The 25,758-nt window shown below is 47.7% G+C and overlaps 1 protein-coding gene across 3 annotated transcripts in view; it reads right to left on the bottom strand.

The window, feature by feature from the left end:
- The window catches only part of SH3PXD2A (SH3 and PX domains 2A), a 239,107-nt gene that overhangs the window by 139,281 nt on the left and 74,068 nt on the right, over window positions 1-25,758 (bottom strand). For all 3 annotated transcript variants that reach the window (XR_005530468.1, XM_039243944.1, XM_039243943.1), the window contains exon 3: window positions 10,298-10,373. Coding sequence is in view for 2 of the 3 variants with exons in the window: in XM_039243944.1 (XP_039099875.1) it covers window positions 10,298-10,373 (76 nt within the window). In the remaining variant the exon portion in view is untranslated. The remainder of the gene's footprint in view (window positions 1-10,297; window positions 10,374-25,758) is intronic.

Genomic DNA, 25,758 nt, shown 5'->3' with positions numbered 1-25,758 from the left:
TAGCACACCGGTGACAACGGCCCAGGGGCCTGTGTGGCAGCCACACTGAAAGCTCACGCAGCCTCATTGGCCAGGCTTCTCATGGCACTGCCAGGAGCCCAGAACCTTCCTTCTCCTGCCTCAGTTGCCCTCCTGTTCTCATCGCTGTCACACCTGGGCTCAGGGAACTGTGTATTTACTGACAGGGGCCCTCCCAGGCCACAGACCCTCTCTAAGCACAGCGTGAAGGCATCTGACCTCTGTCAAAGAACACTTAGGCATCAGCTAAGGAGAAGATTTATTTTCATGGGGAAAGATGAGGAATGTCACAGCCACCTGAAGTCATTGGCGTCTGGTGATTCTGCCAACATACAGGGCGATCCCTGGCTGCTCTGGTTTAACATCTTCCATCCTGTGCCTCAGTGACTTCACAAGAGAGGCACCTGAACCCAGCATTGGACTCCCAGGTCCAGGCACATTTTACTGCACATGAAATTAAATGGACTGACTGGCCCATGGAAAGAGACACATTTCTGCTTAGATGGGGGGCCTCTTGAGGGAGGTTCCAGTCCGTTCAGGGCTGAGGGTTTGGGGTGGGTATTTAGGAAGCTGATTCCGTTCTGGAGTCATCTCTGGACAAGGAAGACAAGTTGTTAGGAAGTGGCCTGACCCTTTCCCAAAATGCGGGGATGACACAGGGGAATGGCTGAAGGACCTGACCCACAGGTACTTTTGAAAGCCACCTTCCAGTGGCTACCTGCTCTCTGCAAAGCCTCTTATTCCCAGAGAGACCTGGCAGCTCTGGAGCTGAGAGCCTGCGAAGCTGGTGGCCCTGCCGTGTTATCTTGGTGACAGGGCCAGGGCAGCTCAAGCCCCTCCCACCTCTCAGCCCAGATCAGCAGGGTGGGTCGTCAACTCCTCAGAAACCAGCTCCTTACGACCTCAGGTTACCACGGGCAAGGAGCAGCAAGAGCTGCACCGGGGCTGAGAGGCAGTGGGCAGAGCTGAGTCAGCACAGGGCGGGGTGGGGGGAGGGGGGGGAGAGGGTTGTAGAGCAGAGGAGACCCCACAGCTGTGTCCCGCTGCAAAATCATCCAGAGGAGAGGCAGGCACACAGCACCAGACCATCTCTCTTTGAGCTCACATAGCACTTGCTCTGCACTAACTACTTGGAACATCATGGCAAAATATCATTAGCCCATTGGACAGATGAGGAAACTGAGCCTGGAGGCCATGTGCCTGGGCCAGAGTTGCACAGTATATGCAAGCTTATGGCGCGTCTCCTTCCTGGGCAGCTGTGCCATAGGAGACACGTTTTGGAACTTCCTGTTCCCATGGCTCCCGTCTGCCCAGCTCGCTGTGGTGAGTCTGTCCCCTCACATCCCCCACACGCCTCACACACTTCTTGCTGTTCTTCAAACACACGCCCTCAGTTGCACTCTGGTCATTGACCTTGCTGTCCCCTTAGCCTGGCACCCGAAGCCCTGATCTGCCTGTGTCACCTCTGCAAAGAGGCCCTTTTGACCACTAACCTCAGAGGCCCCAAATCACAAGACCTCATTATTTTTCTTCCTGGCACTCATCACTATTGGGAATTGCTCATTTATTTGTTTGCTTTCTGAATCCTCCACTGGAAGGTGAACTTCTCGAGACCAGGGACTGGCCTACCTTGTTCTTAGCTGCATTGAGACCTCCAGCCAGGCCTTGGGACACAGTAGGTGCTCAAGAAATACCTATGGCAGGAATGAACGGATGCAGCTCTTTCTTGTAGCGTTCAGAACCAGTGCCAACAGCAGGCCCTGAGAGCCACCCACCCCAGATTACAGAGTGAGAGAATGACTTGGGGGGTAGGGGCAGTAATTAAGGCGAGAGAGGACTCAGCACTTCCCAGAGGAAAGCCACTTTTATAACAGTACACAGCGCCTCTTAGGCCTATAATCTTGTCCATCTTCTTAAAACCCTAGCATTACCAGCAGACCCTATTTTTCCTTCTCTATCACGTAGAAGGTTTGTCTTCCTGCCACCCAGGTCAGCAGTGAGGCTTAGAAGCCTCTTGGGTCCTCTCCCCGGGGGATGCAGTATCTGCCAGCGTCTGTGGGACGCTATCTCCCTCCTGGCTTCCAAGGCCCTATGGGGAGCGTTCTGTCAGGCTGGTACCCGGTGCAGACACACAGAGCCCAGGGAGAGAGCCCGCTCTACCCTCCGCCATAGCCACGGACCAGCTCTAGCCGAAGACATCCCTTCCCCCTGCTTCCTTCTGTGCTTGAACAAACACCGGATCTGCAGGGCCCTGGGGGGAGGCGGGGGCAGGGAGAGGAAGGCCCCAGAGACCGTGCCTGCAATTCACCCAGCACCCTCCTGCCCCATGGCTCCAAACTGCCTCTTCATTAAGGGGCCGGTATGTAAACTGGTGAGCCAGTACAAAAGAGCCGAGCATGCCTGCTGTCTAAAAATACACCCCTCTAAGCTCAGAAGATAACAAGACTGGCAGCGCCTACTTTGATTATGGCTCATTTTTCTTCCTCAGCTCTCTAGCTTCTCCAGGATACATCAGTCCAGGAGTACTGATGGCTATAGGTGGAACTAACTCAGCTATTAGGAGGAAGGGGCTTTCTAGAAGCTCAGAGGCCCAGTCCCAGCTGGCACGGAGACACAGATGGCTCGTGAGTGGGAGGAAACCTGCAGAGTGAGTTCACCTCTTTCTGCTCCACCGCCCAGCTTCTGAAGCCCCTCGATCCCTGGTCACAGTTGTTTGCTTTTTACATCAGTAGCTATACCGTCTACTTTGCTCTGTAATGAACATTTCCTCTCAGGGAGCCTTCTTGGACTGACAAACTCAGGATACACAGGAAATCTACTCCAATCCCAGGATGGGCAACAGGAGATGGATTTTCCACAACAGTCTTTTAACGCAAGGCAGAAAGTTCCATGTAAACAGTAGGTTGCCCTGAGAGGCTGCGGAGCCCACCATACTTGGCCCAATGTCCTAAAGAACATCACTTCTGTCCACCCCTCCAAAAAGCAGGGGACCCCAGAAAGCAACACGCTTGTGAAATCATCTCCCTGGCACTCCTGCGTTTCTGCATGTTTTAATAACAGGGATTTTTGCCTTTTGTACTGGATTATCTTTTCAAAGGTGTTTGTAAAGAAACAGATTAGAGAACAGAGGTAGTATCTTGCTCTGGAGTAAATAGCAGGTTTGCATATGGCCCTGGGACTCAGACATAGTATGTGCCTCGAAGGAAAACAGGGTAGGTCTGCTTACTGCACTCTATAAGAGATGTGGGCTCCCTGAGATCCGGCTTCCTCTCCTATCATGTAACCCATAGGCATTCATCTGGGTGTACACATCACCCCCACAGGACCTGGAGGCAGTGGGAACTGATGCAAACGTACCATAATAAAATCTTTTGTCTGACTCGGGAGACTCATATCTTCTGCCAGCCTCCAGGAAAGCAGGGGAAGCTAATAATGTGGCTTGCAAAGAGGACGAAATCTTGGCTCTTTCACAGTTCTTGAGCAGAGTTCTTCTGCTCCTCCCGGGGTCAATGCTGCTGCCCAGTCCCCATGCTCCAGGTCGGCCCTGTGTCCAGCAACCTCTGAAGGAGCCCCAAGTTATTCCTATACATGAAAACCATGGAAAGAAGAATTTCTTTCTGAAAAAGGGGTGCTCTGCTTTGCCAAAGGGTTAATCCCATGACTCTTTTAAATAGTATTTAGGACATCTGAAAGATGATGTGATTTGTCCCACAGAACTAAATTTGTAGAAATTCTCAGGAATATGCCTTAATGTAAAACAAGTTTCACCTCTGCTTTCCCGAGGTCAGGCCTGGGAGTAGAGCTCAGGGACTTTTTCTTTTTTTTTTCTCTGTTTATTTACTACGGAGACAGAGAGAAACAGAGCATGAGTGGGGGAGGGGAAGAGAGAGAAGGAGACACAGAATCTGAAGCAGGCTCAGGCTCTGAGCTGTCAGCACGTGGGGCTTGAACCCACAAACCGTGAGATTATGACCTGAGCCTAAGTCAGATGCTTAACTGACTGAGCCACCCAGGCGCCCCTTTTTTAAAAAATTTTGAGAGACAGTGAGAGACAAAACACAAGTGGGGGAGGGGCAGAGAGAGAGAGGAGACACAGAATTTAAAGGAGGCTCCAGGCTCCAAGCTGCCAGCACAGAGCCCGATGCGGGGCTCAAACTCACGAAGCATGAGATCATGACCTGGGCCGAAGTCGGATGCTTAACCAACGGAGCCACCCAGGCGCCCTGGCTCAGGGACTATTGTCAACCACTGCCTCCTTCTGCAACACCAGCTGGCATGCCTGCCCACTAGCACTCACCAACCCCTTACAATAAAAACCCTTTGCTCAGATCTGTAGCTTCAGGAACTGACTCCTGCCAGTATCCATTTCCTGGCTTTGATAACGCACTGTACTTACACAAGACACTACCTCTGGGGGAAGTGGGCAACGGGCACACCTCTTGGTGGCTGTGTTATGGTAGAAGGTGATGTGACTCCTCCCTAAACTGGGAACAAAGTCACCTACCCTGCAGTGTGGTGGTGGACCTGGAGGGGAGGAGTGTGGAGTGCCTAGTAGTTTTGCGACATCCTGTGAGTCGATTTCAAAATAAAAAGTTTTAAAAATGCTGTGACTTGGGAAAACCAAACAGGTAATCTTGGGAGACTCATAATTAAATGAAGACAGCGTTCTGAAAGCCTTGGGGCTATCCTGTTTGTAACTGTTCTGAAATAATAATAAAGTGTGAAAAAAAATCAATGACTCAGCTGCAGTGACCTCAGGAAACTCAATAGAATGAGAGCCCTTACAGGTTACCTGAGTCCCCATGAGGTTCAGGTCACACTCTGCCCCACGTAGTGCACTTCTGAAGCACAAAACAGTGATGGCAGCTGGAGGGACTGCTGCAGTGCTGGGTCCTTGGGCAGAAACTCCCAGGTCCCTAGTCTGGGGGATATGGAAGCAACAGTGTTGGGCAGGTGTGGGGGGTGGGAAGCCTTCAGCTGGGGCAACCCGTCCCTGCCCAAGGAAGACACAGGGCAAGGTGGGAAGGAGGCCAGCTCTACTACTTAGTGGCTAAGTGGTGGGGGAAACTGAGCTGACTTCTCTCTAAAATGGGATTGTGCCCCCATACCGTGCAGTGAAGACTGGAGAAAAGGGTTGTAGAGTGCCCAGCACAAAGCCATACACACAGAAGGAGCTCAATAAAACGTACCCATACATAAGGGAGAATGTCCAATTTGTGATCAACCAATGAGTCTTAAATTATTTTTTTAAGTTTACTTATTTAGGGAGAGAGAGCACAAGCAGGGGACGGGCAGAGAGAGAACCCTGAGCAGGTTCCACACTGTCAGCACACAGCCCAGTGTGGGGCTCACCCACAAACCATGAGATCATGACCTGAGCCGAAATCAAGAGTCAGATGCTCAACCGACAGAGCCACCCAGAGACCCCAACCAGTAAGTCTTAACAAAGCACACACTCTGTGTCCGGCCCCGTGATAGAAATGTGGGTGAAGTGGGTGGGGGGCCTTGTCTCAAAGGGAGAACACAAAGGTCAGTGAAAACACCTGGGTATCTCCCTCACTCTCACCTAAGGTGGGGTTTGGAGGCCCAGGTGTGAATGGAGGGATTCCTTACCCTTCGGCTCTGCACGCGTGCCCAGGGCATCAGGCCCTGACATAATTCTCTGCCTCTTCCTACCTGAAAAACCACCTGGGCTTTCTTCCCAGAGATGCCTTGCTGGAGAACCCCCTGTCCCACACGAAGGTCTAAACTTCTCCATGCCCCTCCTGTGGGCTCTGCAGGCCTCACAAACACACAGATGGGCCAGCACATAGTGGGTCTTCACCCCTAGGCCCAGAAAGCAGTTTCCCAAGCTGGTGAAACAAGTGGGTGGCGGACAGTTCCCCTACAAACCCATAGCCAGGATTTGATGGGTGTGCAGTCGTCAGGGCACTGGCTCTCCGTCATCACCTTGTTGGCCTGGCTCCCAGCCACCCTCCCGCTAACCCCGACTCCAGCAGCAGCGGTGCAGGGCAGTCTTTTGGGATGCGGCCTCTGCCTCTGGCCTCAGAAGCCCCAGACCCTCACCAGTCTTCAAACCCACAGGCTGACTCTGAACTCAGGCCATACACCACCCAGACACACCACAAACTTGTGTCCTAGATCCTGAGATTTATGGCTCGTGTATGGGATTTTTATTTTTATTTTTCTTGGCTAGGATTTGACTGGCAGATGAGGGGGCTTAAGTTAACCATGTGAAGCCATGGATTCCCTCTCTTCTCTCAATTCCTTTGCTTTCTCTGTCACTTCCACCAGCCAGTCAAACTTCTAGGAGGAGCCCCCTGGGGCCCGGCATGACAAAGCAAAGCACCTGGCTAATGCTCCAAACACATCCCCACCCCCCATGCCCCAGAAATGCCCATCACATCTTGGCACCTAGGAAGCTAAAATGGAGACTATTCTGGAGATCATCGATGCTCTCTGCTTTCTCCCCTTGGGTGTTCCTTGTTCTGAAAAAGGGCTGGTGAAGCTGCTCCCGAGGCTGGCCTCCTGAGGGTTGTAAGAACGAAGGTGGCTGGAGTGTGAGACTCAGGTTCTGCTAAGTCATGCTGCCAGGGCTGAGCCCCAGGGAGTCAGAAGGTGACTTCGGCTGCCCTCCCCAGAGGCAAGGAGGTAGAAACAGAGACTAAACTGGTGTTGGTAATACAGTAGATGCTGGCCCCTGCCCACAACCCCCTTAGCAGCCCATGCTCTCATCCCTCACTGCTGTGGGTGTTCGCTGCTGGGGGCTCACAGCTGCCCCTTCTCCACAGACATGTCTCCTGCCCTCAGCCCTCAGGGGCCACCTTGCCCCCACTCCACCACCTCTTAGGGAGGGGAGGCCTCCAGAAAATGGATGACCTACAGGGAGTATAGAAGTTGTCTCCTACACCAGGGTAAAGCTGGTGCCATCTTCCTTGGGCTCTTCCCCTCCCTATCCTGCTTCTCTCACTGCCTTGGGATTTGCACCTGAGAGCGGCCCTCAGGGTCACCTATGGAAGCATCCACATCTCAGGCTCTACTTTCAGGAAACCTGACCTAAGACAGGAAACATTCCACATTGCCCTTCCCTCTTCCCCTCTCCTCCTGTGCTTGGGGCAGGTGGGAACCCTCATGTCATACGGCCCGCCCTAGCTTGGTTCTGACTGCATTGGCTTCTCTTTCCTTCCTGTCTAAGTAAGGGAGTAGAGAATGAAAGGGTTAGGTAGTTTCTCGTGGGCAGGGGGGGACCAGGCACAGGCCTCGGAGTCCTAGGGCGGGATTGCCCCATAGTGAAGTCCTGGAAAGGAATGAACAAGACAGAAGCATCAGAGAGGAAAGCCCACTGCGGGTGGAGGAGAAAAGCAGCAAAACAGAAAAAGCAAGTTCCTTTGCATGGGATGGGGGCAGGTCAGCCTCATTCTTCTGTACAATATCACCCATTGTGCGCAGGTCCCATCATGTAGGGGCCGGAAGGGGTCCTCTGCTGGCCTTTCCCAGGAGTTGGGGTTGGCTTTATTCACAGCTGCTGCCATTTATTGAGCACTTACTATGGGATAGGCACTGTGCAAAGTTCTGCCCATGAATTTTTTTACCCTCACCACAATCCTTTTAAGAGGAAAATAAAGTTCAGAGAGAGCCTCGGTGCCACAGCGGTTGTGGGTTATCCTCTCCTGGGGTGGCTGATGGGACCCGAGGTCAGAGATAAGGCTCTGGGGCTGGTTATACCTCCTGCTGTGCAGCCTGTGTGAGTCTATTAGCCTCCCTTAGCCTCAGTTTCCTAGTCAGTAAAATGGGGATAATAATCTCTCTGGGAGGAGCAAATGAGACTACATGTGTGAGTGTGCTGTGTGAAACACTAGGCGCGTGTCAGGAATTGGCAATACCAGGGCCCTGATGGAGGCCAGCCATAGCTCTAAGCCCCTGAAATGTATGAGATCAGTCTATCCTGCCAACAAGCCCCATGAGGTAGACGCTAGTCTCATCCCTATTCTCCAAATGAGAAAGCTGAGGCATATAAAGAAGTCAACACATTTGACAACTGACAGAGCCAGACTCTGGAGGGGAACCAGGCAGGCAGCAGGATTCCCCAGATGTTGGACTCTGGTAGTGGCAGGACAGAGGCCTTGCACTTCCCTGCCCTCCAAGACACCCGTCCTTGGAGGTCAGCTCCAGGCCCCCTCCTTTGGAAGGGCTTTGCTGCCTTCCTCAGTGTACAATGACACGCTCTAAACACACTCAGAGCCACGCCACACTAGTAAGCATCACCTCCTGCCTGCACTGGTGCCCTGATTAGGGAGCAGACCCCGCCTCTCTCATCTCTCTTAGTAGCTTGAAGATTCCTTAGACAAAGGCAACACATCTCCATCTTCCCTTGACTCGCCAGGCCATCCCAGCCCCTAGCCCCAAGTACTTATCCCCGGGCCTCACATAGGCTGAGCCCCTCATAAATACTCGCAGACAAATGACAACAAGGTGGTATTTCCCTGGAGCACTGGCCACCAGTGGAAGACAAAGCCCATCCTTCTCAAGGAAACAGGCAGCTTTCATGCCCCAAGGCCAAGTCTACCTCTGATACCAGGGCACTGCCCTGGCCTCATGTTGGCTCTGGGACACTTGTGTCCACAGCATCCCAGCTGGGCTCCCAGGTCTTTGGTGGGCAGAGCATCTGTACAGTACTGGAGCAACATCCAAGGTCATACAAACCTGGGTGTTGGGACATTCTAAATTCCCTCAGGACTCAGTGCAAAGCCAGGTAGAGCATGAAAGTCCCTACCCCCTACTCCCCACCCCATTAGCTCCTCAGCCAGTGACAGAGAAACAGTCCTCTGCCTTCACGGAAGGGGCCTAGGGGTGAGATTCTCTATACCCCCACTGACTGGTTCCAGTCTTGCCCAAACCATGAGATGTGGAAGGGCAGTTCTTCCCCATAGCTGAATTGATTCTCCCGTTTTAGCATGATCTGGTCTTTTGCTGATTTAGCGGATGCGGGTGTGTGAGGAGCACCTTTCAGGGAGGACCCACTCTCTGAGGGCAGTGCCCCTGCATGTGTTTGCAAGCCACTGAGCAGGTGCTGACCACGGGCTGATGGGCTGTCAGAGGATAATGAGACAGAGACCCCACTTCTTGCAAAGGTCCCACTGATTGCCATTGCCGGGGCCCAAGAGTAATGCGGACGAGGCCCACTGTAACCCAGCCCTGCTCACTGTCCTGGGGAAAGGCAGAGGATCATCTGGAGTCAGGTTCAGGGTAAAGAGCCCAGACTGGAGCAGAAGACTCAGCTCTGCCACTTTTATGAGGTGTTACTTAACATCTCCAAACCCCAACATCTTCATCCCTCAAGCAAAAATCAGAATATACACCTCAGTAGGGAGATTTGTGTACAATAACAAAAAAAGCACTTTGTAAGTTATATATTGTATACCAATTTACGACATCATAGTAATAGCAGATTATGACACATCTGGGAAGCTTTCCTCTAAATTAGACAGAATTAATTCCTTAAACATGTTCCAAAAGGGTGTAGTGGTTAATGGCCTTTATGGCCAGAGAGACCCGGGTTCGAATCCTTGCTCTGCCTACTCATAGGCTGTGTTATGTAAGCTCTCAGAGCCTCCTCAGCTGGGTGTGTGCCAGAAGGACCCAAGATCGGACATGGGAAGGGTACTTAAATTAAAGGTCTCTATGATTACAATGGGTTTAGTGGAAAGAGTTCAGCCTGGAGTTCTTCATCCTCTTGAAGACTTGATCTGTTTGTGCTTTCTGGAGAGAGGAAACCAAAGTCCCAGAGCCTAAGAAATGCCTTAGAAGTTGCATGGCCTGGAACCTATAGAGGTGGCCTGGGAATGGTGGGAGATGTCCCTGTGGTGGCAGTAGCCTTCACAATCAGGGGCTTCTCATCTCTGGGGGGTTATTAGTATGAAGATTCCTAGGCCCACCCTGCCCAGAATTTCTGGCTTAGTAGTCAGCCTTTTCTTTTCTTTTTAGTGTTTATTTATTTATTTTGAGAGAGACAGAGACAGACAGACAGACAGAGAAAGAGAGACTGAGTGTGTGCACATGAGCAGGGGAGGGGCAGAGAGAGAAGGAGAGAGAGAATCTCAAGCCCTGACTCGGGGTTCAATATCACAAACCGTGAGATCATGACCTGAGCCAAAATCGAGAGCCGGATGCTTAACCAACTGAGCCACCCAAGTGCCTCATAGCCAGTGTTTTCTTAGCCTAAGAAATACCTCTCCCCAGCTTGCCTCCCATCCCAACAGTGGGGCCATCCAAAGCTTACCTGGAAGGAAGGGGATGATTCTCTGCTTGGGGTCCTTCTGGCCACCTTCAATGGGAAATTTATCCAAAAGCTGCATCTGAGGAGCCAAACAGACAGGATTCAGAAGACTGGAAGAGCCCTCAGAGTCTCTTCCCCACTCTACTCTACCGCTCCAGGGCCCCATTGCCTTCACACGGATGAGAGACACCTCAATCCCTTATTTCACAGACGATTGGTAAACCACATGGGGCATGAGAGAGAGGAGGCCAGAGCTCTCTATGCATCAAAGGGCTGTCAAACAGTCTCAAGCAGGCGTGGGGGCATAGAGGGAAGTATCTGAAGATGCCCCCTCATGAGACCAGGGTAGAGAGCAGCAGGCTTTCCAGGCCAGGCTGCAGGTGGAGTTTCCAGGGCCTTCCTTGGGTCCAGCTTCTTCCATACGTTATCTGCTGGGTGAGCCCTTGAGCCACTGGCTGTCTCAAACCCTCCCGGGCCAGGACAGGGGGAAGGCCACACCTGATACTTGAGACAGACCACCCACCTTCCAGAACCACTCTGCGGAAACAGACTCAGATGTTATTTTCATTATAAAACCAAACCCAGCCCGTCGCCCCAGCTGCTGTAAGACCCCCCTAGTCCATTTCCTACCTTCCCACCCTGAGATTGCTGCTGTTTTTCCAGGGACAGACCCACCGGAAGAGTTTCCAGTGTTCTGGAGGAATAACTATGTTTTTTTCTTCTGCTATTCTGGGCTGAAGTTCTGCATAAACTGGAAAAACACACAGGAGACAGGATGGACGAGGCCACACAGCCCCTGTGTGTATGGTTAATCTTCCTTCCAAGGCACAGGCTGAAGCAGAATGACCAGGGCAGGATCTAGTCCTGCTGCCCCAGCTGAGTGACCCTGGGCAAGGCGTGGAAGCTTGCTCAGTAGGGCTTCAGGCCCCTCCTTGGTCAAATGAGGAAGATCAGTCACATGGTATCCGAAGTCCATTCCTTCCTTCAGATTTTTATTGAGCCCTTACTTAGAGCACCGAACACCAAAAAAACGGCCATAAAGAAAAGCAACGAAGTCTCTGATTTCAGGGAGTTTAGATTCTAGTGTAGAGGGACAAACAGTAAACAAATAAATATGCATTGATAAATGCCATGAAGAACAAGGAGGCCAGGGATGGTGTTGGAGCAGAGCAGAGGTTGTCCGCTGGTATGGTGTGCTGAGAAAGGTCTTAGGAATCAGATGGCAATTCGGTGGAGACCACAGGAGGTAGGTAAGCAAGCCACAAGGAAGGGAGAGAATGTTCCAGCTCAGGGAACGGGAAGTGCAAAAAGAGCCTGAAAAGGCCAGTGTGGCTGCTGTGGAGTAGAGAGAGTAGGGGCTGAGGTACAGGCACTGAGATCTGAGAGGTGGGCCATATCGTGGGCAGGATGGCTTAACTTCACAGTGGTGAATGGGCCATGGGGGTGGAGGCAAGATACCAGGCAGGAGCCTACTGATGGAGGCTTGGACCAAAGTGCCAGTCCTGAAGGTGGTGAAAAGTAGTCTTGTGCTAGATTTCACACGTGTGCATGCACCTGTGCTTATTCCCATCACCCCCACCCCCCACCACCCAGTGCTAACAATGATTTCAGGTTGCTCTCTTGCACAATCATCATCTAACACACACAGGCACACAGACTATTAGAGCCCACACGTGAAGGGCAGATTCAATTCAAAACAAGACAGAGACTGCATCATAATTAACTTTCACTTCCCAACTACAGAAATTTAACAGAAGCTGGCTCATGAGTTTTCAAACCTTAATGTTGTAAGTCCATCTCTCAAACATTTAATAAGTGCTTGCTTTGTGGAAATATATTCACTGGGACATAACACTCTAAACTTGCACTTAGGATTTTTTTCTTAATTAATACATTTTCAAACAAATTCAAAGCACAATAGAATTCCCATTTTCTCCTTTTCCCATTTTCTTCACCCACATTCTGTTTAGTACATTTTATTTCAGTATCACATAAAAATTCATGTTCACCGAAGGGAAAACCCAGAAATTACAGAAGCAGTGAGTGATCAAAAGGAGAATGAGAATCACTCATAATTCCTCCCCTGGAAAAAGTGACATTAATGTTTTGGGGTATATATCCTTTCCAGACATTCTTCTATGCATAAATAAAATGAGCTCATCAACACTCTGACACTATATAGTGTCCAGGTGGGGGCCTGAGAACCTGCATTTCTACCAAGCTCCTAGGGAATGCTGGACCTGCTGGCCCACGGACCATACTCACTACACAGCTCTAGAGCTACTCTGCCTATGTGACAGTCATTAGCCATGTGTGGCTGTTGAGCACCTGAAATTAGGCCCATCCAAACTGAGGTGTGTTGTAAATGTAAAATATATACCAGGTTCAAAGACTTAGTACAAAAGAAATGTGAAACATCTTATGAACAATTTTTGTGTTGACTGTATATTGAAATGATAATATTTTGGATATCTCATGTTAAATAAAATTACTTTTAAAATAATTTCACCCGTTTTCTTTTATGTTTTTAAGTGGCTACTAGAAAATTTTAAATTACACACGTGGTTCAAGTTGTATTTTTATTGGAGAGGCTGTACTGGGGCAAGACTATTCTTAAAGTGTAGTCTGAAGTCTGCAGATGCCGGAAACGTCTTTGGGGGGTGGGTGGTGTTAGTTAAAAATGCAGTTTCCTGGGCCCCATTCAGAAGTTTGCTATGGTGCTAGAAATAGATGAGCAGACAGGGAACGGCGAGGACATATGAAAAGGATCCTGAAGACTGAAGGAGGAGGTCAGGGAAGGCTTCCTGCAGGAGATGAAGCCAGCTCTGTCCTGGCAGTGTGACGGTCACATTCCCCGGGCCTTGCCTGCCAGAGAGCAGTCTGAATTGCCTCAATGGGTTCACGTGTCTCCTAGAAGGAAGGGGCCATCTAACAGCCCCGCAGATTTGAATTTCCCCTCAAAAGGCCTGTTGGAGGATGCTTTGCAGCTGGTCTCTCTCCCACCTCCTCCTTCTCTAACAGATATTCTTCTGCCCCCACTCTGGCTTAGTCTGGGCCCTCCAGAGGCCAAGACAAACCCATCTGCTCAGAGTTCTGGGTCAATACATCCTCTCCAGAACTGTGAGTACCCGGCCAGCCTGCACCACTCCTCCCCAGCCCTCTGGAGCGGAGTCCAGCAACACTTGTCACCTAATCCCATCAGCAGGGCCGAGCCAACAGAGCTTCAGCATCTGCCCTCCCTATCGTTCCCAAGGCTCAGCGACCAGGTGAAAAGGAAGCACCACTAACCAGCTGCTGGTGACATTTTCTCTGCCCACAGGTCACCTTTCAAAGAAAGCAGAGCCCCTGGTTCAGACTCCAGAGCAAAGCAAACAAAGGCGGCCCAGGTGAGTGTACTCAGGATTCAGGGCTCGCAAAGCCGCACAGTTCAGCATCTCCGTGCAGGCACTGGATGGCAGAGTGGTGGGTGATGGAATAAACATCTGGGGCCATGTGTGATATACAATCCAATGTCACCCTCACCCAGGCGTAGGTGGGTCTGTAGCCCGGTCAGCGCCCAGGTTGCAGGGCTGACTTTGACAGAGAAAACACTCACATGAAGCCAAAGGGGCTGCCTCATTAGGTGGCCTGTCCAGGCCCGGGTGCGTGGGCAACAGGGAGGAAGGCCCCGCCCAGCCCGGAATTCTACTGCGGCCACCTTTTCAGGCAGGAAGTGGATTCCCTTGTCACTCCAGCAAGGGCCTGACTCAGCTGGAAGAAAAGCAGGGCCCACTGCCAGGGTCCTTCTTAGAGAGAGGTGTCTGGCTAATGGAGCCCTTTGCAGCCACATCAGAACTTCGCAGTGTGTGGAGGATGCTGCGCTGTTTATCTAAGGGGTGGACAGTGTGAGAGATACAGAGCAGCTCAAGTCCAAGAGCTGGCCCAGCCAGACAAGCTGACTCGGCAGCTCTTCTTGGGCTGGGCTGAGCAGCAATAAACACTGAGGAGAGAGAAGGGTGGGCCCGAGCCCAGCTGGGGCACACGTGTAACCCAAGAGGCCAACTCCTCACCCTTCCGAGAGGGTGGAGTTCCCAGCCACTCCAGCTTTGAGGCTCCAACCCTCAAGCCTTAATCCTTGTCACCATTTCTAGTTCAGGAACAAAGGGAACTTTACTGCAAGAGGTGGTGGGTTCCCTAACCTAGCAATTCCCCTAAAAAATGGGCAAGGCTACTCAGCATCACTGGGGGACCATGAGGGATCCAGGGAAACCTCAGAACTGGTTTGTCCACTGTACTGACTGAGGGTTACCAGTCCCTGGGTTAGATGCTGGGGACACAGCAGGAGGATCACAGAGACAGAGAGGGACAATAAGTAGCAATACATGTGGCTTTTCTTAAACTTCTAATCCTCTGTGGCCTGAAATGTACTTCCGCCTTCCCTTCCTTCACTGATGGCCTTCTCAAGAGGCATCTGCTCTGGGAACGCTTCCTTGACCATCCCAGATAAAGGTGACCACCACCTTTCTTTGAATTCTAACAGCATTCCTGGTTTGTATTCCCTATTAGAGTACTTCACACAGACTTTTGTGGGTTTTTTGGTACAAGTTCATCTCATTGCCCAGGAGGAAGCACATTTCCCTTTGAATGGTTTCAGCGCCCTTGTAGAAAATCAGTTCACCATAAACATAGGTTTATTCCTGGACTCTCAAGTCAATTCCTTTGATCTATATGTCTATCCTTCTTGTCATCCCACACCATCTTGATTACTGTGGCTTTGCATTAAGTTGTTTTCTTTTTTTAATTTTTTTAACTGTTTATTTATTTTTTGAGAGAGAGAGAACATGAGTGGGGGAGGGTCAGTGAGAGAGGGAGACACAGAATCTGAACCAGGCTCCAGGCTCTGAGCTGTAAGCACTTAGCCCAATGCAGGGCTCCAACTCACAGACTACAAGATCATGACCTGAGCTGAAGTTGGGTACTTAACCAACTGAGCCACCTAGGCGCCCCCTCTTTTGTTAAGTTTATTTTGAGAGACAGAGAGCATGCACACGAGTGAGGGAGGAACAAATAGAGAGAGAGAAAGGAAAGTAGAGAAACCCAAAAGCACTGTCAATGCAAAGCCTGATGCAGGGCTCAAACTCAAGAACCATGAGATCATGACCTGAGCTGAAGTCAAGAGTCAGATGCTTAACTGACAGAGCCACTCAGGTGCCCCAAGTTGTTTTCTTTTTAAAGGACTTCATTCTTTCAAACAGTTTTAGGTTTCCAGCAAAATTGAACAGCAAGTGCATACCATTCTCACATATCCTTGACCGCACACACTCCTGGTCTCCCTCACCATCAAAATCCCAGCCCAGCATGGTCGATTTGTTACAACTGATGAAACTATATTGATACATGACTCTCACTCCAAGTCCAGAGTGTACAGTAGGGTGTTATTGTACAGTTGGGTATTGGTCTTGTACATCCTATGGGTTTGGGCACATGTATAACACATGTATCCATTATGATCTATCATATAGAATAATCTCACTTCCCTAAAAATCCTCTGTGCTCTACTCCCTTCCTCTAACCTCTGGAAATCACTCATCTTCCTACTGTCTTCCTAGTTCCACTTTTCCCAAAATGTCATATAGTTGGGACCATATAGTATCTAGTCTTTTCAGGTTGGCTTCTTTTACTTCTTTGACATGCATATAAGGTCCCTCCATATCTTTTCATACCTTGATAGCTTATTTTGGTTTTCATACCTTAATAGCAATAATATTCCATTGTCTGGACTACTAGTTTATTTATCTGTTCACCTACAGGACACCTTCGCTGCTTCCAGGTTTTCCTGATTATGAATAATGCTGCTACAAACATTCCTGTGCACGTTTTTGTGTGGACAAAAGTTTTCAACTTATTTAGGTAAATACCAAAGAGGGTGATTGTATAGTGAGAATATGTTTAATTTTGTAAAAAATTGCCAACTGTCTTCAAAGTGGCTATACCATTTTTTATTTCCTCTAGCAATGAACGAGAGTTTCCATTGCTGCACATCCTCACCAGCATTTGGTATTGTCACTGTTTTTGAATTTTCACTATTCTAATAGGTATCTAGTAGTATCTCATTATTATTTTAATTTTCAATTCCCTAATGACATATAATATTGAGCACCTTTTCATATGCTTGTCACCAAAATACCTTCTTTTGTGAGGTGACTGTTCAGATCTTTGCCTCTCCATTAATCAGGTATTTCATTCTTATTGTTGAGTTTTAAGAATTCTTTGTATATTTTGCATAACAATCATTTATCAAATTTTTGCAAATATCTTTTCCCAATCTGTGGCTTGTCTTAATATTCTCTTGCTATTATTCAGTTTTGAAATCAGGAAATGTGAATCCTCTCCTCCAACTTTGTGGTTTTTTTTCAGAAGTGTTTTGGCTATTTGTAGTCCCTTGAATTTCCTTATGAATTTTGGGATCACCTTGTCAATATCTGCAAAGAAGACAACTGAGATGTGATAGGAATACATGGGTGGAATCTGCAGATGGATTTGTGGAGTGCTCTGGCTGGGATGCAATAGGCATGCATGGGCAGAATCTGCAGATGGGTTTGCGGAGTGCTGCCATCTTAGCAATATTAAGTCTTCTAGTCCATGGACATGGGATGTCTCTCCATTTATACAATAACATTTTTGTCTTAAAGTCCATTTTGTCTGATATCAGTATAGCCATTACAGTTCTTTTGTTTTCTAATATAACATTTTAATTCCTTTAATGTTTTTTCACTATATTTTTTAGTTATTTCTTCATAGTTCTCTAGGGCTTATGGTATACATCTCACCTTATCAGAATCTACTTTAGATTTATAAGTCAATTCCAGTGAGATAAAAAAAAATTAATCCTATATAACTATATTCTCTTTTTCTTTTTTGGTACTGTTAATATTATATGTATTACATTTATATATGCTATAAGTCCAATAATTGTTATGATTACTATAGTAGCTCTAGACTGGGAGCTGGAGGGAGAGGGAGCCCCGTGTCGAGGGCTGCTTACAGCAGAAGTAGAGCTTCTGACCACACTGAGATACCACCTCACGCCAGTCAGAGCAATTTGCTCATTGCTAAAATGAGCAAATCAGAGAACTCTAGATGCTGGCGAGGATGTGGAGAAACGGGCACCCTCCTACACTGTTGGTGGGAATGCAAACTGGTGCAGCCCCTCCACAGTGTGGAGGTTCCTGAGGAAACTAACAATAGAACTCCCCTATGACCCAGCAATAGCACTGCTAGGAATTTATCCAAGGGACACAGGAGTGCTGATGCATAGGGGCACATGTACCCCAATGTTCATAGAGCACTCTCCACAATAGCCAAAACATAGAAAGAGCCTAAGTGTCCATCAACGGACGAATGGATCAAGAAGATGTGGTTTATCTATACCATGGAATACTACATGGCAATGACAAACAATGAAATCTGGCCATGTGTAGCAACATGGATGGACCTTGAGGGTGTAATGCTGAGCGAAATAAGTCAGGCAGAAAAGGACAAATATCATATGTTTGCACCTATAGGAGGATTAGGAGGAACTTAACTGAGGACCATGGGGGAGAAGAAGGGGGGAAATGGTGGGGGAAAGGGAGAGAGGCAAACCATGAGAGACTCTTGAATGCTGAGAAACAAACTGAGGACTGATGGATGTGGGGGGGAGGGGGGAGATGGGCATGGGGGAGATGGGCATGGAGGAGGGCACTTGTGGGGATGAGCACTGGGTGTTATATGGAAACCAACTTGACAATAAACTATTTGTAAAAAAAAGAAAAAAAAAAGAAGTACAGCTTCTGTTACACTGAGATTGGGTGTGGGTGGGGAGCAGTTGTGGGTCAAATGCCACAGACACTTGCTATTCTTACTGAAATTTAGATTTTCTTAAATAAATGCTTCTCTATTTGCCATTTCAATCATCCATTTAGGACAATTTCCAGAGACTTAGATGAATAAAAATGATTTTCACTATTTTTGATTGTTTCACTGGGGAGAGAGAGTTCATTATACAGCCATCCTAGAAGTAATCTCCTTTCATGTTTTCTTTCTGTTCCCCCACCCCAAAGTACCAGGCCCAGTGCTGGCTATCCATCTGGGGCAGGGGTCATCACACTAGTGTCTAGTGAGTCTCAAAATTGTGGCACAATCCTGAACTTTCCCATGAAGATATAAAAACCATAGATTTGAGACTGGACAGCATCTCTAAAACAATTACTAGCAAATTCTTTTGGGGAGCAGTTCAGCAGAGTTCTCTGTTCAAATGAAATCTAATATCAAACTTCAATACATAATTCTTAGGATGCAGAGAGCCTATCATTCCAGAAAAACTCTTTGAAAAGACTATCTTTCTACCCACTGAATTATATGGACTTCTTTGTCAAAAATCAATTAACTATATATGTGTGGGTCTACTACTTCTGGATTCTCTTTGCTGTTCCATTGACAGATTTATATATCCTGACACCAAACCATGCTTTCTTGATTACTATAGGTTTTTAGCTAAGTCTTGATATCAAACTTTTTGTTCTTTTTCAAAATCGTTCTGGTCATTCTAGATTCTTTGCATTTTCAAACAAATTTTGGAATAAATTGGTTAATTTCTACAAAATATTAAAAGTAAACCCTTCCTGAAATTTTTAATAGAATTACATGGACTCTATACAGCAACTTAGGGAGAACAGCTATTTAACAATATTGAAACTTCTAATCTATGAACATGGTAAATCTTTCCATTTATTTAGATCTTTCCATTCATTCAGCAATGTTTCATAGTTTTCAGTGTAGAGGTGTTGCACATCTTTCATTAAATTCATTCTAAGTTTTAAGTTTTCCTTTGTGATTTCTTTTTTAAAATTTTTTAATGTTTATTTACTTTTGAGAGAGAGAATATGAGTGGGCGAGGGGCCGAGAGAGGGGGACACAGATTCCGAAACAGGTTCCAGGCTCTGAGCTGACAGAGCTGACAGCAGAGACCAGCACAGGGCTCGAACTCATGAACTATAAGATCATGACCTGAGCTGAAGTGGGACACTTAACAGACTGAGCCACCCAAGTGTCCTCTCCTCTGTGATTTCTTGTTTGTACTTAGAGACCCTAGAAACTCAACCAACTTCAAAGAAAAGAAACAAAAGGAACTACACCAATTCACATCATAAACAGATGCCTAAAAATCAGTAATAATGAGAAAAATCTTAAAAAACAGCCAAAGGAAAAATATACATTACATTCAGAGGAACAAAGATAATGATGGCTGCAGATTTCTCATGGGCAAAGACACAAACAGGAAGACATGGGAAAGACTTGTGGCATCTGTGGAGCTCTGAAGAACCTTTACCTTGACTACAACCATAATTCTGCTCTGCGTTCGGGAAGCTCAGTTGTGCACAAGGTCCAGCAGGTCCTCGACATCCATATTACACAGATCTCTTCATCTATAAGTTGGTGAGCAAATAATTGATCATCCAAAATGGGAAATTTTGAGACCAAAAGAAAATGCTAGAAATAATTATGTCAGGATAACAGGTGTAAAACAGGATTTTCAGCATTGTACTGGTTAATAGGGTCATGCGATTGCCCTACTTTTGTGGTCCCAGCACCTAGCACAGGTCCTGGTAGAAAGCAGGTGCTCAATAAATGCTTGATAGTAAAAATAACATTTATTGAGAACTCTGTGTTAGGCACTGTGCTAAGAATTTTCACATGGCTTATCTCATTTAATTTGCATGTCAACTCTTTAATGTAGGTGTTATTATTTTCCGGAGAAAGAAACCAACACACAGAGATTAAATAACTTGCCCAAACTAGCAAGGTATGGAACTGGGATTCAAACCCAGGTATTCTGGCTTCAAAACTGGATCTCTTGACTACCACGGTCTGAATGAATAAATTCAGTGAAAGAAAGAGAGTTCAGAAATTCCACCATGAGGGTTACAGTCTTATTAAAAGTTCATCACAGTGTAAGAATCTTCACTAGAAGATCTATTAAGGTAATTTACCACATCATCAAATAAAGAATAAAAGCTAAATGATTATTCTCATATAGGTAGATGAAGTATTTGATAAAATTCAACATCCATTTATGATTTGTTTTTTAGCAAGTAAGAAATAAGAGTAAACTTTCTTAATCTGAAGATGTTTATCTACCCTAGGGAAGAGTAATCCCTAGGGAAGAAACTCTGCGGCAAACAAGGATGTTGCCACTATCTCTATGTCTATCCATTATTGTACTAATGATCCTTGCCAAGGCATCAACACAAGAGAAAGAAATGAGAGAATCACAAGGAAAAAATAAAACCATTAGTATCCATGACCAATATGACGATATACACAAAATCAAAGAGAACCTTCAAGAGATCCACACCTTTGGACTCTGAAAGGTTCTAACACCCTTATTAAAAAGAAATTACCCCCCAGAAGGTATTAAAAAACTAAGCCTTAAAGGAGAAAAAAGGATGAAAGAGCTCTGGGGAAAGATGATGGCAAGGGCTGTACACCAGTGTGGTTGTACTACAGTAAACTGTACACTTAGAAAGGTTAAAATGGGGGGGGCGCGGTGCCTGGGTGGCTCAGTCAATTAAGCATCCGACTCCAGGTTTTGGCTCAGGTCATGATCTCATGGTTCGTGGGTTCAAGCCCTGAGCTGGGCTCTGCTCTGGCAGCACAGAGCTGGCTTGGAATTCTCCGAATTCCTCTCTCTCTCTCCCCATCCCCCACTCTCTTGCTCAAAATAAATAAACATTTTTTTAAAATGTTTAAAAAAGAAGTTAAAATGGTAAATTTCATGTTATGTGTACTTTACCACAATTTTAAAAAGGGTAAGTTTTATGGGTTTCTGACCATAATAAAAAGAGAATAAGATCTCATGGCTTTGTGGCATGGAAAACCAGGACAGTGTGAACATGAACTAGAGAGCAATCACTGAAATTCTCTCCTTGTCACCCCAGGAGCAGCCATTCAAAGAGCACTGAGCAGAGCACTTGAATCTGGAGTCTGGGCTCCAAACTGCACCAGCTGACTGAGTGACCCTCTGCAAGGCACTTATCCTTGACTATGCAATGAGGGAAGCTGATGTAACTCAGGAGGCAGATATGAGAGCCCAGAGGAGATGCTGGGCAGGCGTGTTCTATAAACAGAAAGGGGCAGTGCAGGCACAGGGCTGCATGGCAGTTGCTCAGAATATTCCCAGGATGAAGTCAGGTTGAGGGTGGGTAGACAGGAGGGATCAAAACCACTCTTATCAAAACCACTACAGCCTTTAGGGAACAGACACCTCACGTCCCTGAAGCAGCAGCCAGGGAGAGAGACAGGATGCAGAGAGGAGTCATCCATCCTGGTAAGGAGCTGCCTGGCCTTGGAGCATGTACTGGCTGAGGATGGGCCCAGGCCATGTGGAAGCCAAGACACAGGACACTGGCGCACACCCCAACTTTGAGAGTGGGCCCAACCCTGCTTCCAAAGTCCTTGACGAGTCAAAGAAATCTTCCTTGACCATTTTTGGGAAAATATGCAAACCTTCACTATCTCAAATCCTCCCTTCGCAGTCAAGCCTTTACCTTATGACATCCCATGTACTGCATGAGTGTATTTCAGAAAGAGAGTAAGTCATGGTCCCTGATCTGTTTGCGTGCTGGGAGAGCCACATGGACATGGGAGATTTATTTACATAGAAGCGTTAGATGAGTGTCACCCTGCTGAGGTGTAGAAAGCCACAAAATGGGAGTTGGGGGCAGGATGATATCAGTGTGGCTGTGTGAGCAAAGCAGACTTCTCAGAGGAGGACACGGTATAGCCAAGCCTTGCAGAAAGGAAGGAGAGAAAGGCCTTCAAAAGGCAGGAATGGCAGATACAAAGGGTTGGCATTGGGAGGGTCAGGACTGCCAGATGAAGCAGTCAGACTAGAGTGAACTGTCTTGTTCATGAATCCCAGGAAATGCTGCCATGAAATCTCAGAGCAAGTGGTGGGATCCAGGGTGGAGGCCCCTGATCATATATTCCAGTGATTTGGGGATGACCACACAGTTGGCACCGGAGCAGCATAAGGGCAGATGCCTGGCATGCCACTCCACAGGGCAGTTAGGGTATCCTCCAGGGTCACTGGAAATGGGACATGACGGAGAGACAGTGTCATTTCCAGAGCTCAAGAATGGTGCCACATGCAGTGGGAGGCTTTGGGGTGGGGGTGGCAGGTGAGATGCCCCAAATGCCTGCTCAAGAAATAATACTCACTAAACTGCTGTCTACAGTGGCTGGGTCTGGTAACTTCTTGGCTTTGCTATGAGCTGAGATGAAAAACCCAGGACAAGGGAGGAGGCTGGGGGTAGGGGAGGCACCAGGGTCCTTCACTCTCCCCAGCCAGGTTCCACCAGATGCTGAAGACATTCTGAACATGTACTTAAACACCACCAATCTGAAGGGAACAGCAAATCATCAGCCTCTCTAGGGAGCCCACAAACGTCATTTTGGCCTTGCCTGTTCCAAGGGAGTCTCTCGAGAAGGTGCCAGCATCCTGTGTACAAAGGCCACTGGAGCACGCTCTCAAGAAAAGGTTCCTTGACTCCAAATCTGATGCTGCAAACCCTGCACTGGGAGCACTCCTGCCCTTCCCAGAGCTGAGATCTCAAGACTAAGGAGCCCTGGAGTTTCACAAGTGCCCTTGCCTCCATACCCACCATGACCAACCACACAGGGCAAGTGACTAGCAGGAACTGTGTGCCCAAAAAAGTCCAGTGAATCAATCCTCCCCTGCCTGCCTCTCCAGGCTGTAGTGAGAGTCAAAAAGAATTCAAATATTGAGCAATTAGTATGTGCCACTCACAGGATAGGTATGATTAGCCCTGTGTTTTACAGATGAGGAGACAGGCACACAGACAAATCAGGTAACTTGCTCAACAACACACAGCAAGGGAGTGACTGAGTCAAGAGTGAGGCCCAGGTCTCGGGGCTTCCCAAAGCTATGCATTTCCCCCTTGGAGGCTGCATAGCACAAAGAGGGTTGCCCAAGTGTGTGCACAAGCCCCTTGCCCACACAGGATCCATACCACCACTGCTAGGATTGATTGTTTTTCTTTGGGTCACTTCTTTGGGTCCCTCTGGAAAAACCTGAATGCTTATTTAAGTTGGATATTAGTTTCCTATCACTGCCATAACAAATTACCACAATTTAGTGGCTTAAAACCTCACATTTGGTGCAGCTGGGTGGCTCAGTCAGTTAAGTGTCCGATTCTTGATTTCAGCTCAGGTCACGATCTCACCATTCGTGGGACTAAGCCCTGCATCAGACTCGATGCTGACAGTACAGAGCCTGCTTGGGATTCTCTCTCCCTCTCTTTTCCTGCCCCTGCCCTGCTTGTGCTCTCTAAGTCTCTCTCAAAATAAATAAATAAACAACAAAAACAAACAACACAAATTTATTTTCTTAGTGTTCTGGAGGTCAGAAGGTCTGAAATGAGTCTTCAGGGGCTAAAATCAAAGTGTCAGCAGCACTGTTTCCTTCCCAAAGTCCCAGGGAAGAATCTGTTTCCTTGCCTTCTATAGCTTCTAGAAGCCTCCTATGTTCCTCAGCTGTTGGCCCCTTCTTTTGTCTTCAAAGCACATCACTCCAAATTCTGCTTCTGTGTCACAGTCCTTCTCAGACTCTCCTGCCTCCCTCTTACAAGAACCCCTGTGATTACACTGGGCCCTCCCAGATGATCTAGAATATTCTCCCTTTCTATTCTCCTTACTCATATCTGCAAAGTTCCTTTCACTATTTAAGGTAACACCCATGGGTTCTGGGGATTCGGATGTGGCTATCTTTGGGGGCCATTATTCAGCCTATCATAAGTCCCACCCAGAGCAAGAACAACTATAAAATCATAAATGTTATGATGTGTGTGTGTGTATGCACACGCGCTCGTGTGTGTATCCTAATGTATTAGCTTAGGGCTGCTGTAACAAAGTATCACAGGCTGAGTAGTTTAAACAACAAAAATGTCCTATCTCAGTTCTGGAGGCTGGCAGTTTGAGATCAAGATATTGGCCGGGTCGGCTCCTTCTAAAGGCTTCTAAAGTCCATGCTTCTCTCCTGGCTTCTGATGCCAACTTGCTGGCAATGCTTGGTGTTCATGGGTTTGCAGAAGTATCAGCTCAATCTCTGCCTCCAAAATGACATGCTATCCTCCTTGTGTGCGTGTCTAGGTCCAAATTTCTTTTTTTTACAAGGACACCAGTCCCAGGATTAGGGGCCCACCCTACCACAGTATGACCTCATCTTAACTAATTACATTCACAACAACCCTATTTTTAAATAAAGCCACATTTGAAGCACTGGGGTTTAGGACTACAACATCTGAATTTGGGAGGGGGGGACGTAAGACCCTAACACCAACACACACCGAAACAATATATAATCGTTGAAAGATTAAAGCATTTGCCCACACACCACTGAAGGTCTCTTCCTGAATTCACAGCGGGATCTACACGACATTTTGGAAAATGTGAATAATAGTAACCAATGGCCAGTCAGATCCGGATTCAAATCGATTTCCTTGTCTGTAAAATGAGGACAGCAACAGAACCTGCCTGATGTGATGGGCAGGAGGAGACAATGTGTATAAAGCACTTAGCACAGAGTCTGGCACAGACTAAACTCCAAACACATTATTACTGTTTTCATCCTCTCTCTTGTCATGACACTAGCCTGGGTCCCTAGTGCCAGGGAAAGCTTGCTCTAGCCCTGAGGTCAGGGAGGCAGCAGGGAGCATGGGGACAGACAGGCCTGGCTATGAGTGTCTGGGGCCCCCGGGGAGCTGTCCAGCTGGTGTGCGTGGGCTGGGCTTGGGGAGGAGGCCTCCAGCTTTTCCAGCAGCTCATCAGGTGCGTGGGCGCTGCCTCGGACATGTTTGACATTAACATGGTGGGGTCTGGGCTGACAGCCCAACCCCCACGGCAGGACGCACACAGAGCAAAGAGAGCAAAGACATACAGGATGGCGCTGTCCCCAAGAAACTTCCTCATGTCTAGAAGGTGTCCAAATTGGTGGCTACATCTGTCTCCCCCTGAAACTACCCTGTGGGCTCATCCCAGGCACCACCCACAACAATGCTGACCCACAGCCTTGGGAAAAAGAGCACTGGATGGGAGTCAAGAGAGGAAGGGTCCCAGTCCCAGCCTGAGGCTTGTGGATGACTACGGAAGTGAAATAGAAATACCTGTCCTATCCCCGTAGGTGTTGTGAAGATATCCAAACAGAAGACACATGAGAAAGTGTTGCCAAATGCCAAACATAATTATTCCTACTTAACTTCTCTGAGTCTACTTATCTATGAAATGGGATCAAGCCTAGTTTTCTCCTCCTCTGCTGAAGCAAAGTTGAACAGGGAAAATATAGCTGCAAAGCGCTTTTTTTAAATGTTTATTTATTTTTGAGACAGAGAGAAACAAAGCATGAGTAGGGGCAGGGCAGAGAGAGA

Source organism: Hyaena hyaena, unplaced genomic scaffold, assembly GCF_003009895.1.
Source record: "Hyaena hyaena isolate Hyena2069 unplaced genomic scaffold, ASM300989v1 scaffold_233, whole genome shotgun sequence".
In the NCBI taxonomy this organism is placed as follows: domain Eukaryota; kingdom Metazoa; phylum Chordata; class Mammalia; order Carnivora; family Hyaenidae; genus Hyaena; species Hyaena hyaena.
The sequence above is the reverse complement of the archived record's forward strand: the minus strand, read 5'-3'. Positions and strand labels throughout refer to the sequence as shown.